The sequence below is a fragment of the Rhyacophila brunnea genome, unplaced genomic scaffold (genome assembly GCF_057557595.1).
Source record: "Rhyacophila brunnea isolate RB1 unplaced genomic scaffold, BYU_Rbru_1.0 scaffold_12, whole genome shotgun sequence".
NCBI lineage: Eukaryota > Metazoa > Arthropoda > Insecta > Trichoptera > Rhyacophilidae > Rhyacophila > Rhyacophila brunnea.
The window spans coordinates 23,305,603-23,318,415 of record NW_028232774.1 but is presented as its reverse complement, the minus strand read 5'-3'; the positions used below and the strand labels follow the sequence as shown (position 1 = coordinate 23,318,415).

At 32.7% G+C, this 12,813-nt stretch overlaps 1 protein-coding gene across 3 annotated transcripts in view; it reads right to left on the bottom strand.

The window, feature by feature from the left end:
- LOC147077937 (glutathione synthetase-like) overlaps window positions 1-7,916 on the bottom strand; it is a 29,512-nt gene extending 21,596 nt beyond the window's left edge. For 2 of the 3 annotated variants that reach the window (XM_085960997.1, XM_085960998.1), the window contains exons 1-3: window positions 7,817-7,916; window positions 7,018-7,210; window positions 6,607-6,819 (exon numbers count right to left, since the gene is read on the bottom strand). In XM_085960997.1, the coding sequence (XP_085817123.1) occupies window positions 6,607-6,819; window positions 7,018-7,179 (375 nt within the window). In that variant the 5' untranslated portion in view covers window positions 7,180-7,210; window positions 7,817-7,916. The remainder of the gene's footprint in view (window positions 1-6,606; window positions 6,820-7,017; window positions 7,211-7,816) is intronic. The other variant, XM_085960999.1, reaches the window with a different exon arrangement.
- Window positions 7,917-12,813: the final 4,897 nt, after the last annotated feature.

The window sequence follows — 12,813 nt, the reverse complement described above, 5'->3', positions numbered from 1 at the left end:
AATTTCAAAATTTGATTATAAAATACTCTTTAAATGGGCCAATATCCTGAACCTCACCAATCAGAGAGCAACCATGCTGAATTGTTGATTGTTTTTATACACCTTTAAGCTTTCAAAAACTATATCTATGTCTGAAACAGTGTTGGCATCTTTTTCTATGCTGATTATAGTACAAAGGTGTAAAAAATATAGTATTTCTGAAAAAGCAATAGTTGATGAACATTTATTGTCTTAAAATCCTCAAAACTATGGTATTTTAGCATATTTCACGTAAAATTATAGTATTTTATATTTTTCGTGTAATCAAAGTTAATTGTATAATAATTATAGGCAACACTGGTTCTTTTTAATGAGTAGAATATGCCAAATGAACCATAATATATACAAATGAGAAAAAGGATGATTCCCCAAATAGGAGTTCTCATTGAGTGGTTCAAAAATCAATCTTTATTTAGATCTCCTGAATAATAATGATTTTAGACTTCGCCTTTTTCCTTTTGCATTATAATATATTATCTCAAAACAATGATTTTTGACTGAACGGCGACTACATCAAGTATAATTTTCATTGTAATGTAGACGTAAATGATATAGATATATTGTAAATAGGAAAATTTGTTATTTAAAATTAAACAAAAAGAAATAAAGAGTAGAAAAGACATTTTTATTATGCCACTTTTCAAGAATTAAAAATTGTCACAAATTAATTAAAAAGTTGTAGTTAAATAGATATGACATGCGTTGACGATGGTCACCATTTCATGTCAAAAGTATGACTTACTAAGGATTGAGGATTCAGACGGGACCATTCAGGATTGAAAAATATTATGAAGCAGAATAGGTATAATATAAACATTACACACCATGCAAATGCCAAAACAGAAATCGAGAAATCAAAAAGTATTAATTATTAAAGTAGATGTGAACCCGAAAGAAAAAAAATTGTGCACAAGTTGAAGAGATCACTCGAAAATTCCAACCCAATTATGAAACCTCCACTATCATGAAGCAGTAAGAGTCATAAATTAATTTATAGTTTGTCACGATTATATAATGAGATTCCATCATTTACGTGATGGCACCAGTTCCAATGGTATATAACAGCCATTCCCCAGATAGCTAGAGTGAAATGAAAGATATTAACAGTGAAGACGGAAAGTGAAATATAATACAGTATTTATAAAAGAATGACATTTATTTATATGTAGGTACATTTTCTTCGCTCATTCATATTGACTCTCTTAACCCAATGTATTAGGTCTTTTAGTTTTTCCAGCTTGGTAACTCAAGATTTCGATGAAACCGTTCACTTTGTGAATGAACATACATTTTTACCTCACAAACTAGATATAGTGGTAAGCAGAATTTTAGGTATTTCGTCCACTATCTCTCAAAAAATTGTCCTAAAACAAAGTTTTCAACATTAGCCACAAAAATGGTTATTTTCCGAATAAACTAATTTCCCATTTCCATTTTCAATTTCCCAAAATGTAGTCATATTATATACACAATTGCTAGATGAATATTGCGTATTTAAATATAGAAGGTTTTCATCGAAAGTGAGAATGAGTCTTGCTAATTAAATTGTAACCAACGGCTGACAAGTACTTTTATTTACAACGTTTTTCTTAGCTCGTATTCTTATTTGTCCGGTGGTTTTTTGTCCGGTGCAAATCTTGCAATCGATTTTTAACTAACTTCCCGACTAGCGAGACATTTGAAACTTTTAGAATATATCAGATACACGATGCCAATGCATTTTTTTAATACTTTTAGCCATCTTTAAGTAGAATTGAATTCATTTTCAGTTAATTCTGTTTTGTATGAAAAGTTATTTCGACACCATTATTGGTTGCTAGGGGGTCTGGGGTCCTAGCAACTAAATTATTAATATATACGTGCGTTACTATGGAAATCAATATGACATGTCAAAATGACATCTCAGTATTATTTCTATCAAGTATAAATTTTTTTGATTGTTTAAGCTAGTCAAGTCAAGTTTATATGATTCAACAGAAAATTTAAAAACGTTGTATATGAAAAGTTCTTTTTATCTTGTAATTATTTCAGAATGAGGCTGCGAAAATATCTAAAATCCAGCTTTTAACTATGCCAAGTTTGTTTGTTTAGTCAGAAAATTTCAGCCAGAAACACAAAGTGAACATTTACATATTATTACATAAATGTTGCTAACAAAATTAATACTAAAACTATTATACTGCTGTGACATCTAAGAATTTTATGCAATGTATGTACATATATTTTTTGATTCAATTGACCCACTGCTATGACACACGTAAGTTTTTCAATGTTTCAGTGTTGACAAAGGTTCGGCAACAGTTTTCTCAATGTGTACATAACACAGAAACTGTTATCAACCATCATTTTAGTTATTACACTATAGAAGCATTCGCACTATCTTATAGCTGTAACGTCAAAATATGGTTTACTATACATATTATATAGTACACTTAAACTATATTATTCGTCAACTTTACTGTTTGTAGCCATACGGTGTGAACTTGCCTTAGTAAATATACCTAACGATAATCAAACATACTTTTACTATAAATAGTATCTTCAATTATTAGAATTGACGACAATGAATAATACAATGACTAAATATTATTGTGGACGATAACTATATATTTTTATGTTTATAAATCTCAATGAAATAATCCCACTCGCAATTTAAAACAAATCATATATTTTATTAAACCAAGAGTGGGAATCATCGTTTTCAAATGGCAACATCCTCGGTAATTTAATAATAATGTTATAAAAACGGAAATGTAAAATAATAATATATGTGATTTAAACAAGACGTCAAATACTGGTTACACAGGGAGAGTTAGCAATAAGACGTCGGTGAAGTATGAATAGACACTATAATTAAATTTAGTATGTATAAGACGTATATTATCTGACAACAAGAAATCGGCGAAAATAGCAAGTCGCTGTAATCGCATGTAGAAGACTTCTAGTAATGTACCTGTCATGGCGGCAACGCGTGCTAGAGGTGTGTTTAAATAATGTACTGGCTCTCCTTTTCAATGCTACTCCTTTTCTTCCTCACAATAAATCAGAAGTTTACTAATAAAAATTCTAACATCACTCCTGATCGTTTTAGACATATTTCTATTATATTATAAAAAGCATTAAATTACGTAAATTGACAGATCTATACATTACTGGAATGTAAATTGAAATGATAAATTTGGGGGCGTTCCTCATTTAAAAACGGAAGGGTGATTAGCTGTACTGGAGGGGATTGTAAGTTCACAGATTTAATACATGGACAAGAAGTTCTTGTTCAACAGTATCTGGGCAATTAATGTATCACATGTAAAATGTAATATTACGATTGTCATAAATATCATTGAAGGGAATATATCAAATTACTCCTCTTTCGAAAGAATTTATTTCATTACTAATTTTATGAGTGAGATGAGCACTGAATTATTCGATTTCAGGTCTGGCAACACTGAACAGTGTGAAGAGGAATTTAACCGCATCCACAGATTATCGATCAAACTAAATGGGAATTTGTAGAATTAAAGAATCATAGGTAACAAGTAGTATCAGCAGTATTAATTTGATACTACTGACATGGTGGCACATTTTTCGCTATGCTATGGAAACGAATTGACACTAAGCTACATACTGACATGCCTTCAACGGTAATGATACAACAGCGATGCATTTATTTGACGGATGTAGTAGTATATAGGCGTAGAAATTTCTGGATAAACAGCATGCCGAACACATGTGACTGTGCAGTATCGACTAGTGTGTAGCTTGTAATTTAAATGAATAACTGGGGCACTGTTCAGGCATGCCGAGTCAATGCCATACCGAACTGTGCCAACCCATCAAGGGAGTGACCTTAAATGTTCCATTCCGTAATAATGTTTGTATTTTTTTCCATTTCTGCAATTTTGCTCAGTGTGGCCAATAAGTAATTATTGTGTGAAATCATTTAGTTAATTATATTTAGATGAATCTTTATGTACATGATGACATCATTACGATTTAACCAGAGGGTAACATTATCTACTACATAATTGACCAAACAATATTCTCTGACAGGTGAGATTGCAATTAATATGTTTTTTTAAAATTCATAAATTGTTCTCAATGATGTGAATAAATAAGGCCACTATTGAATGTCTCTTTATTTCTCTTTTGATTAATAATGACTACAGTTAATAAATCATAGAAAACAGCTAGTCTCGTTAATTTATAGTAGTAAACCATAGATTAGATGGAACCGTTGGACATGCATAATATTTACATAAACCGAAAGGAATAAATTAAACCTTCCATACAAATTTAATTAGATGATTAAATTTTCATCTGTGGTTTATAGTAAATGATAAAATATACATTATATTAAGTAGACATTTTTTTTCTATTAAGTGTTAGAAACTATTGAAGTTGTAAATACAGTATAACCTCGTTTTTACGTGCCCGGAATTCACGTTTTCCCGGCAATTGCGTGTAATTTTTTCAGTCCCGATGTATTTCAGTACATTTAATACCCGCATTTACGTTTTTCTTTCCCGCGATTTACGTCGGAAATATTCAAAATATGCGAGTTACGCGCTCTTGACAATGATTGGGTCGTGACATTCGAACAGCGTAAGGTGTTTGGAGGGAAAACTCCGTGTCTTTAGAATGGCGCACGGTGATTGGTCGGCGAGCGACGCTGTGATTGGCCCGAGTTCGGCGTTGTTGATGACATTGTTGACAGTCATTTAACACCAGCAGACTTGTCTGCTGAAGAACTGTCTGATGAAGAAGAGGTTGATATTCCAACAAAAGAAGAAGCAATGAGGTTCATCGAGGGTTTAAAAACCTACTTTACAAGCTTTGCTGATATTCAAGATGACACTTTTAAATGTTTATATAGTCTTAAAAGAGAATTACATAACAAAAATGCAACAAACTAATATACATGATTTTTTCAATAAAAATTTAAATTGAATGTTGTTTTTTAATAAAACGTTATTTTTTAGAAACATAAAATTTAAATGTTCTTTTTTTCAATACCCCCCTTTTACATTTTCCCTCCAATTAGGTTTTTTTTCAGTCCCTTAAAAAACGTAAAATAGGGGTTATACTGTATAAGTAAACGTAAATATTAATATTATGGTATTTACTTAATACAGTCTTGTTTCTCTAACTAGAGAATCTATAAGAACTGAGCGGACAAAGCTCGTAGTAATCAATATTAAACTATATGGATTACATAAGTATGATTTATATATTTTGTTTTATATTATTAGGTATTATAAAAAATTATATTTGTTGCAATTAACACTAAGAAAATATATTTTTCTTTTACAAGCATACCTCTTTAGAATCCTTTTCATGCAAGTATTTACAGTGATAAATCAATGTATTATTCAGGGATTCATAATATTTTAAATATACTGTATACATTATATATGTAATTGGAGTTTTTTAAGAAGTCATCAGTCAAAATAAGCTCATCTCAGCTCATAAATAACTCATAAAGGAGGATAAAAACGCCAAATAGAATAACCAAAGAGCATAAATAATAATTAGAAACATTACATGATACATACTACAAATAAATAAATACGACTAGACACATGAAACGCATACACGAATAATTTGAAAAAAAATAAAGAAACACAATGCATTTAATATTAGAAAAAACAGGATGGAATTGCAAGGTTCAAAGTAATGCAATAATATCATGATCACTGAGTAGGAATAAACATCATAAAATAAAATTAATACGATGAAATCAATTAAAAAAAAATACAGACTAATCACTAGTAATATGAAAATAGGACTTGAGATTTCCCCAGTTTCCAAAATGTGGCCGACCAACTCAACACAGGTAAACAAATTAAAGAAAATATTCACATACTTATTACACTAACAATTATTGTACTATTTTAAAATAGCTACCTTTAAAAAAAATTTAATTCATGAAAAAAACAAATGTGAAATAAGTAAAGAAAGATACATATAGGTACATAATTCAGAAACACCTCAGAAATGTATTATTAGAAAACACAGTATATCACACATTTTTTTTTAAAGATTTTTTCTAATAATATGTTTCTGAGGTGTTATGTATGTTCAATAAAGAATGTTGCATTCTTAAATCTTGTGAATTGTTCACTGAATTAAAAAAAATGTTTATTATATTATAAAGATATGTTTATTAGTGTGAAGAATCAAAGTTTACCCTTTTCAAGGTAAAGGTTTTGTAAATTGCTTCTTTCTAATTATATTAACACCAATTACAGCATTGAGACACATCACAGAAATATGCCATGGTTTGAGAAAATCACATAGATTTATTGTGACCTCACCAAGGATAGAACCCGTAATCCCTAGTATGAGAAGCCATTACCCTGCGCAATGGACTATGAGTCTAAATATTAATCTATAAATATCTAAATAAGAAATTGTTTGCACAGGTTGGAAGAAATAAGTTGACACGCGTTGGTCAACGTTTAAGTGTAAGTATTTACATAAAGTATTTCGATGGAATTTCAGATTTGGCAAAATAATAACACTCGTAAACAATAAAGACATCAAATTACAGACATTGAGACACTTTACCTGCGTTATCCCCTCTGCGAGGACAGTCTCCCAGATGCGATAGAGGCGAGCCGTAAAGTCGTCGACGGGGAGCGTTGTGGCGAGTGATTCCTTCAGGAAATCAGAATCATGCGAGATTTTATGTGTCAGCTCGTTTAGGATAGGCTGCATCTCCACAGCCTTGTTAAACTCCGACCGGGGAAACGCTGACGGGGTCAGGACGAAAGGGGCGAACTGCAGAAGAAAATTAAACATTTAATTTAACTACATAATATAAATGAAATGTACAATATAATTTCTCATAACTAATATAAGTCGCTCATCAAGACTAGTTTGACCAAGGATTCGATGGAATTCCAATCGGAAAGGAATTCATTATTCATGCTCTTAGTTACAAAATACACAATATTATGAGAATGAAAACTGACAAACCTGTAGGGAATCGGTGCTGAATGCATTTTTATTTCGCATTCCCACCCCGTGCATGAGAGCCCAGTCTTTGGACTTGTCCACGATGAGGGCCAACTGCTCTTCGGCCAGAGGCAGCGGAATGCATGTCGTCAGACGGGGAGTCGCAGGATCAACAGTGCCCATCTTGTTATAGTTTTATACAAAAAATCAAAACCTGAAAAAAATTATATATTCACACCTATTGAAAAATGATACGAATGTGAACTTGAAAATGAAGCAGGACTACAATGTCAAAGCCAAAGTCACGGTTTATACTGTTTAAAGTATTGTGTCCAAATCATACAAAAATCTATAAACGCTGAGACTTTTAATAAGCTTTTAATAAAAATTTAATAAGCTCGACTTTGGGTTCTGGACGTTTTTGATGGTATGGATTGCACCATAACAGGGTATCCCTGTATCTATGTGATCAATACTCAACAGCGTCCGACAGTTCACCGAGTGCCGTTACTGCAATCCACACATTCACTTGCATTTTGAACACAATCTTTTCACATATGTATTTAATTAAAACACAAACAATGAAAAAACTTTCTAGGTTAATTAGATACACTATTACTTGTTTGATTACTTTCTGTTCAACAGCCTTCTACAAAATAATGACGTTTTATTAGGTATAAATGTATATAATTATAAAAAAAATATAACCGGCGTTCAGTCGAGCTATTATTTAACTATAAAACTATGACAATATAAAATAAATGGGTACAAAAATACACAAAACACAATTAGGCGATTAATTAATAGTTTGGTTGCATACTTATATAAATGTATTAATCGAAGGTACAACCGTGAAATACGAAGTACGATTAGTACAGTTTATCACGAGCTGTCACTTATAAACTTCATCTTCAAAATGTGACGTCTTTGAACATAGACCAGTGTTGCCATCTTTTCAAAGTGGAATTATAGTACAGAGCCTCCAAAATTATAGTATTTGGGGTAAAAATATAATACGCGTTGACATCTGGTTGAAAGTGTATAGGTGTTTTGATTCACAGAAAAAAAGGAGAATTTGAGAAAATCCGAGACCCCTTTTTATTTAGGTACCTCTTCCGACCAAAAATGCTTATCGAAGAATTCAAGAAATTTAATTTTAAACCAAAGTCAAGGGATTTTTTTACGTTTTCGAGCAATTTTTTCCAGTTCTCCAAATCTTCTTATATTTCGAAATTATAGTACTTTGCACCAATTTATCGAACAGAAATATCGAAATTTTAGTACTTTTTACATATATTTTGGGCGTACTATACCTGTTTTATATCGTACATAGTAGGCGAACCAAAATTATAGTACAAATACTATAATTGTAGTACGGTTAGCAACACTGACATAGACTAATAAACTGTCTGTGACTGCGACCATAGACAATTAGATGTAGTTAAGCAGAAAACATCAAACCCACAAATGGAAAATTTTCATTTTGTTACGTATTAAGCCATCCTCCCACGGCGCAACTTATGTCCGTCGGAACTGAAACTAAAATTCCAGCCAGTATCTAGCTAGTGTATTTCAATGGCGGCTCGCTGACAGCGAGACTGGAATCTCTCAGCTTCAAAACGGTCGCGAAGAGATGCGACATGCTAGTCGCGCCGATGCTTCAAAAACATCAATATTTTAATATGGCGAAAACGTCCAACCAGAAATATACACCCAGAAAAGGTTATCGCTGTTTTTTCTAACCCACATACTAACAATTTACGAAAAATAATATCGAGAAAACGTTCATGTGGTTTGGACGTATCCTGCTTTTTTATTGCAATTAGACAAAACTATAATTTTAATATTGTCAGAATACGTCCATGCGGGTTGGACTTATTAGGAGTTTTAAAAATCTTCGCATGTATCTAATCCATGTTATTTGGACGTGTTAGGAGTTTTAAATTAATAGATTATTTTTCGATAGAGATATGATACGATACGATTTTATAATAGAGGGTTATTTCTCCAAGGCTATATATTAATGCAGATATCGAGTCGGCTGTTTCCATGGATACAAATGGTGTCAATTCCTCATCTCTTGAAAATTCGTGACAAATATTTACCAGTTGTCCTAAAAGAGGTCCGAAGCCAAAATATTAATTTGGCAATCAAAGACGACATCGAAGTTGAACAGAAATGCTAATAAGCCGTATTGTGACTATAAAGGTGTACTCGAATCAGGCAAATAATTTATTTACTATTACCTATTGTAATTGTATAATGAAATGCAATGAACAAATTACTGAAGAAGAATGTAAATTTGAATTCAACTGTTTTTGGTAATTAGGTTCTTATAATTCACAAACAACATTCATCACTACCATTGTGACATGATTGTGACTGAAACACGCAAAAAACGGTGTTATGGTAGAAATTCTACAAAAAGACAATTCTCCAGGGTTTATACTCTCAACAAAAAAGAGTATACCGAATGATGTTTTGCAAATCAATCAACATAACTCCTACCAGAATTAACACTGCTCTTCAGAAAATTTCAGGTCGTAAGGAACTGTTGGATCAAAGAGGGTTAAAACAAGGTGGGTTGAACAAAGTACCTGAAGAAAAAGTGAATGCTGTCATTAAGCAAATTAATAGGCTTCCAAAATATACCTCACATTACTGCCGTGGAGACACGGAAAGCAATTTTCTACTACCTGACATGACATTGGCAAAAATGTATGATATGTTCAAAACGGAAGTTAATAATCCTGTAACCCTTGCTATCTATAAACAGATATTTTATGCTAAATTCAACTTAAAAACAAAACCGCTAAAAAAGATACATGTAACGTTTGCGATACATTTAAGGTGAAAATCGATAACGTAAGAGATGGTTCGGAAAAAGCACAACTTATCACAGAAAAAGAGAAACACCAGGCTTTAGCAAAAAATGCGCAAGATTTGCTAAAATTAGATCTGCTTACTGCCAAAAACAGAGACGACACAGAATGTCTCACATTTGATATGCAGAAGACCCTTCTCTTACCGAGAATTTCCACTAATATCATATTTTATAAACGCCAACTATGGCTTTATAATTTAGGCATCCATAGTGGAAAACAACAGAAAATTTTCTGCTATGTGTGGTTAGAAGGCATTGCAGGAAGAGGTTCTCAAGAGGTTGGGTCATGCATATTAAAGCATTAGAGTCATATATCTTCAGCAGTTAAAGATTTAATTTTATGGTCAGACTCATGTGGGGGGCAGAACCGAAATATTAAGATTACCCTCATGCTTAAGGCATTACTTGAATCAAAGCCGTCCCTCAATACAGTAACACAAAAAATTTTGTGTAGTGGACATAGCTATCTGCCTAACGACAAAGATTTTGGTGATATTTAATGCAGTCTCAAGCACCAGCAACGAATATACACTCGATTTGAATATATAAACATAATGGAAAATTGCCGCAAGAAAAATCCTTTGATTGTTACGCAAATGAAAAGCGTTGATTTCAAGGGTAGTTAAGATCTAAAGAAACATATTGTGTATAGAAAAGTCGATACCAATGGCCAAAAAATTAATTGGCTCAAAAATAAGGGCGATAAAGTTGATAAAGGAAAACCCATATTTAATTTATATCAAGAGCAATAGTTTTGAAGAGGATTTCGTGGCAGTAAATATACAACGTAGGGGTGTTTCGACTGACAATTTTTTAAGTCTATTAACTACACTATGGCCAGAAGGAAAAGCAATTGCTCTTCCAAAATTAAATGATTTGAAAAGCATCATGCATTTAATTCCAAATGATGCAAAAATACACTATGAAAACCTTACGGGTTCATCAAATATTACCGAGGATGTGTATGATTACAATTCTCAAATATTAGATTTTGAACCTGAAATTCCAATATAACATTAAGTACTTACATAATATAGATTTATTTTGACCACAACTACTCTTAACTATTTTAAGTTCCAATGATTATCGCTTGATCTTTTTTATTAAACAAATTTCCAATACATATATGTGTAAAATAAATGTACTAATATAGTGTTTTATTTATAAAGAAATATTCAAATAAAGATGATTGTCCCAAGGTTTTATGTGCTAAGATCAGTACAATATTTAGGAAAATATAAACACAAAACAATCAGTTTTTAACTTGCAGAAAACATCCAACCCTCAAAACACTCAATAACTTATAATAATTAGTATGTTTTTCAAAAATCTAACAATCAATTAATATGCACTATAATTCCATGTAAGTATTTAAATTACAAATTCAATCTAAAAAAGATAAAAGTCATACTAAATGTTAATTTGTTACTTCAAAATTTCAAATGCATTTGTCTCAGTTTGTAAAATTGTGGCTTGGATGTTTTCTGCTTAACTACATCCAATTAAGCAATCTAAAACAGTGTTGCCAATGTTTTCAAACAAAATTTGTGTCGTAAAATTAATCGAGATACATCCACAAATCTACTACATTTTTGATTTACCCTGATCAACTCTGAGTACAAACACACACCGACAGTGGGTATGTTTTTAAATATCACGGTACAATAATTTTCCTAACATATAACGTAAACTTTAAAAGTCTCAGAAACTATTCAGATAGATCCAAAATAAGATCCTTCAACCCAGTGGGATTTAAATACACATATAGCTTGCCGGGTGAGTACTCTAACATTGAACCACCTATCCAAGATTCCTCCTTGGATCAAGAATAACAATCTTAATGCTCGGCCGTAGTGGTTTGGCGGGCGCGGCGCGGCGGCGTCTTGCGAAACTCAAACGTATAAGTGCTCGGCCGTAGTGATTTGGCGGGCACGGCGCGGCGGCGTCTTGCGAAACTCAAACGTGTAACCGTGTGTAAAATGTTCGTAGACAGTGTCTTTTTTTGGGGCATAATACACACGGTTATACGTTTAAGTTTCGCAAGACGCCGCCGCGCCGCCCCCGCGCGACCACTACGTTCTTGCACTTAGTGTACGCCCTGAGTGGCAGCGTTCGGCGCAGCGTTGAGCGTTTTGCGCAACTCAAACGTATAACCGTGTGTGAAAATGTTCGTAGACAATGTCTTTTTTTGGTTATACATTTATACGGTTATACGTTTGAGTTGCGCAAAACGCTCAACGCTGTGCCAAACGCTGCCACTCAGGACGTACACTAACCGTGTGTAGTATGCCCCAAAAAAGACACTGTCTACGAAAATTTCACACACGGTTATACGTTTGAGTTTCGTAAGACGCCGCCGCGCCGCGCCGCGCCCGCCAAACTACTACGGCTAAGCACTTACAATGATGAAAGTGGTCAGAGCTGGATTTATGGTTGAAGAGACTATAGGAAAAACTTTATTGAGGACCTAAAAAACAATTTATTATAGCAGGCATTGCTTTTTGTGATGTTGATCAAAATAATTTAATATTTCATTAAAACATTCATCACATCTATAATAGAATGTGAACCGACTTAATAGATTTTGGTTAAAATTTTCAATTCATGATGGCCTTTAATATTATTTTTATTTTTGAATACACCAATGTCCAATTAACATTTCCACGAAACTTACCTTCAAACAGCGGTGGTGTTACGTAGGTGGAGGTCTGTGGCGCTGACAGATTTGTAAATTTGTGAAAATATTGCCTGTGCAATAAACCACCGTGACAATATGTATCACAATTGTTATTACAATACAACAATAATTATTAATAGTTATGATGGCGGGTTTTTTTATTTCTTGGAGGTGCCGTGTGGTGTCCATATGCTCCAACTAAAGGGCGGATATTGCCAAAAAAGGATAAGAAGATTATTATTTTTTAAACATAAAT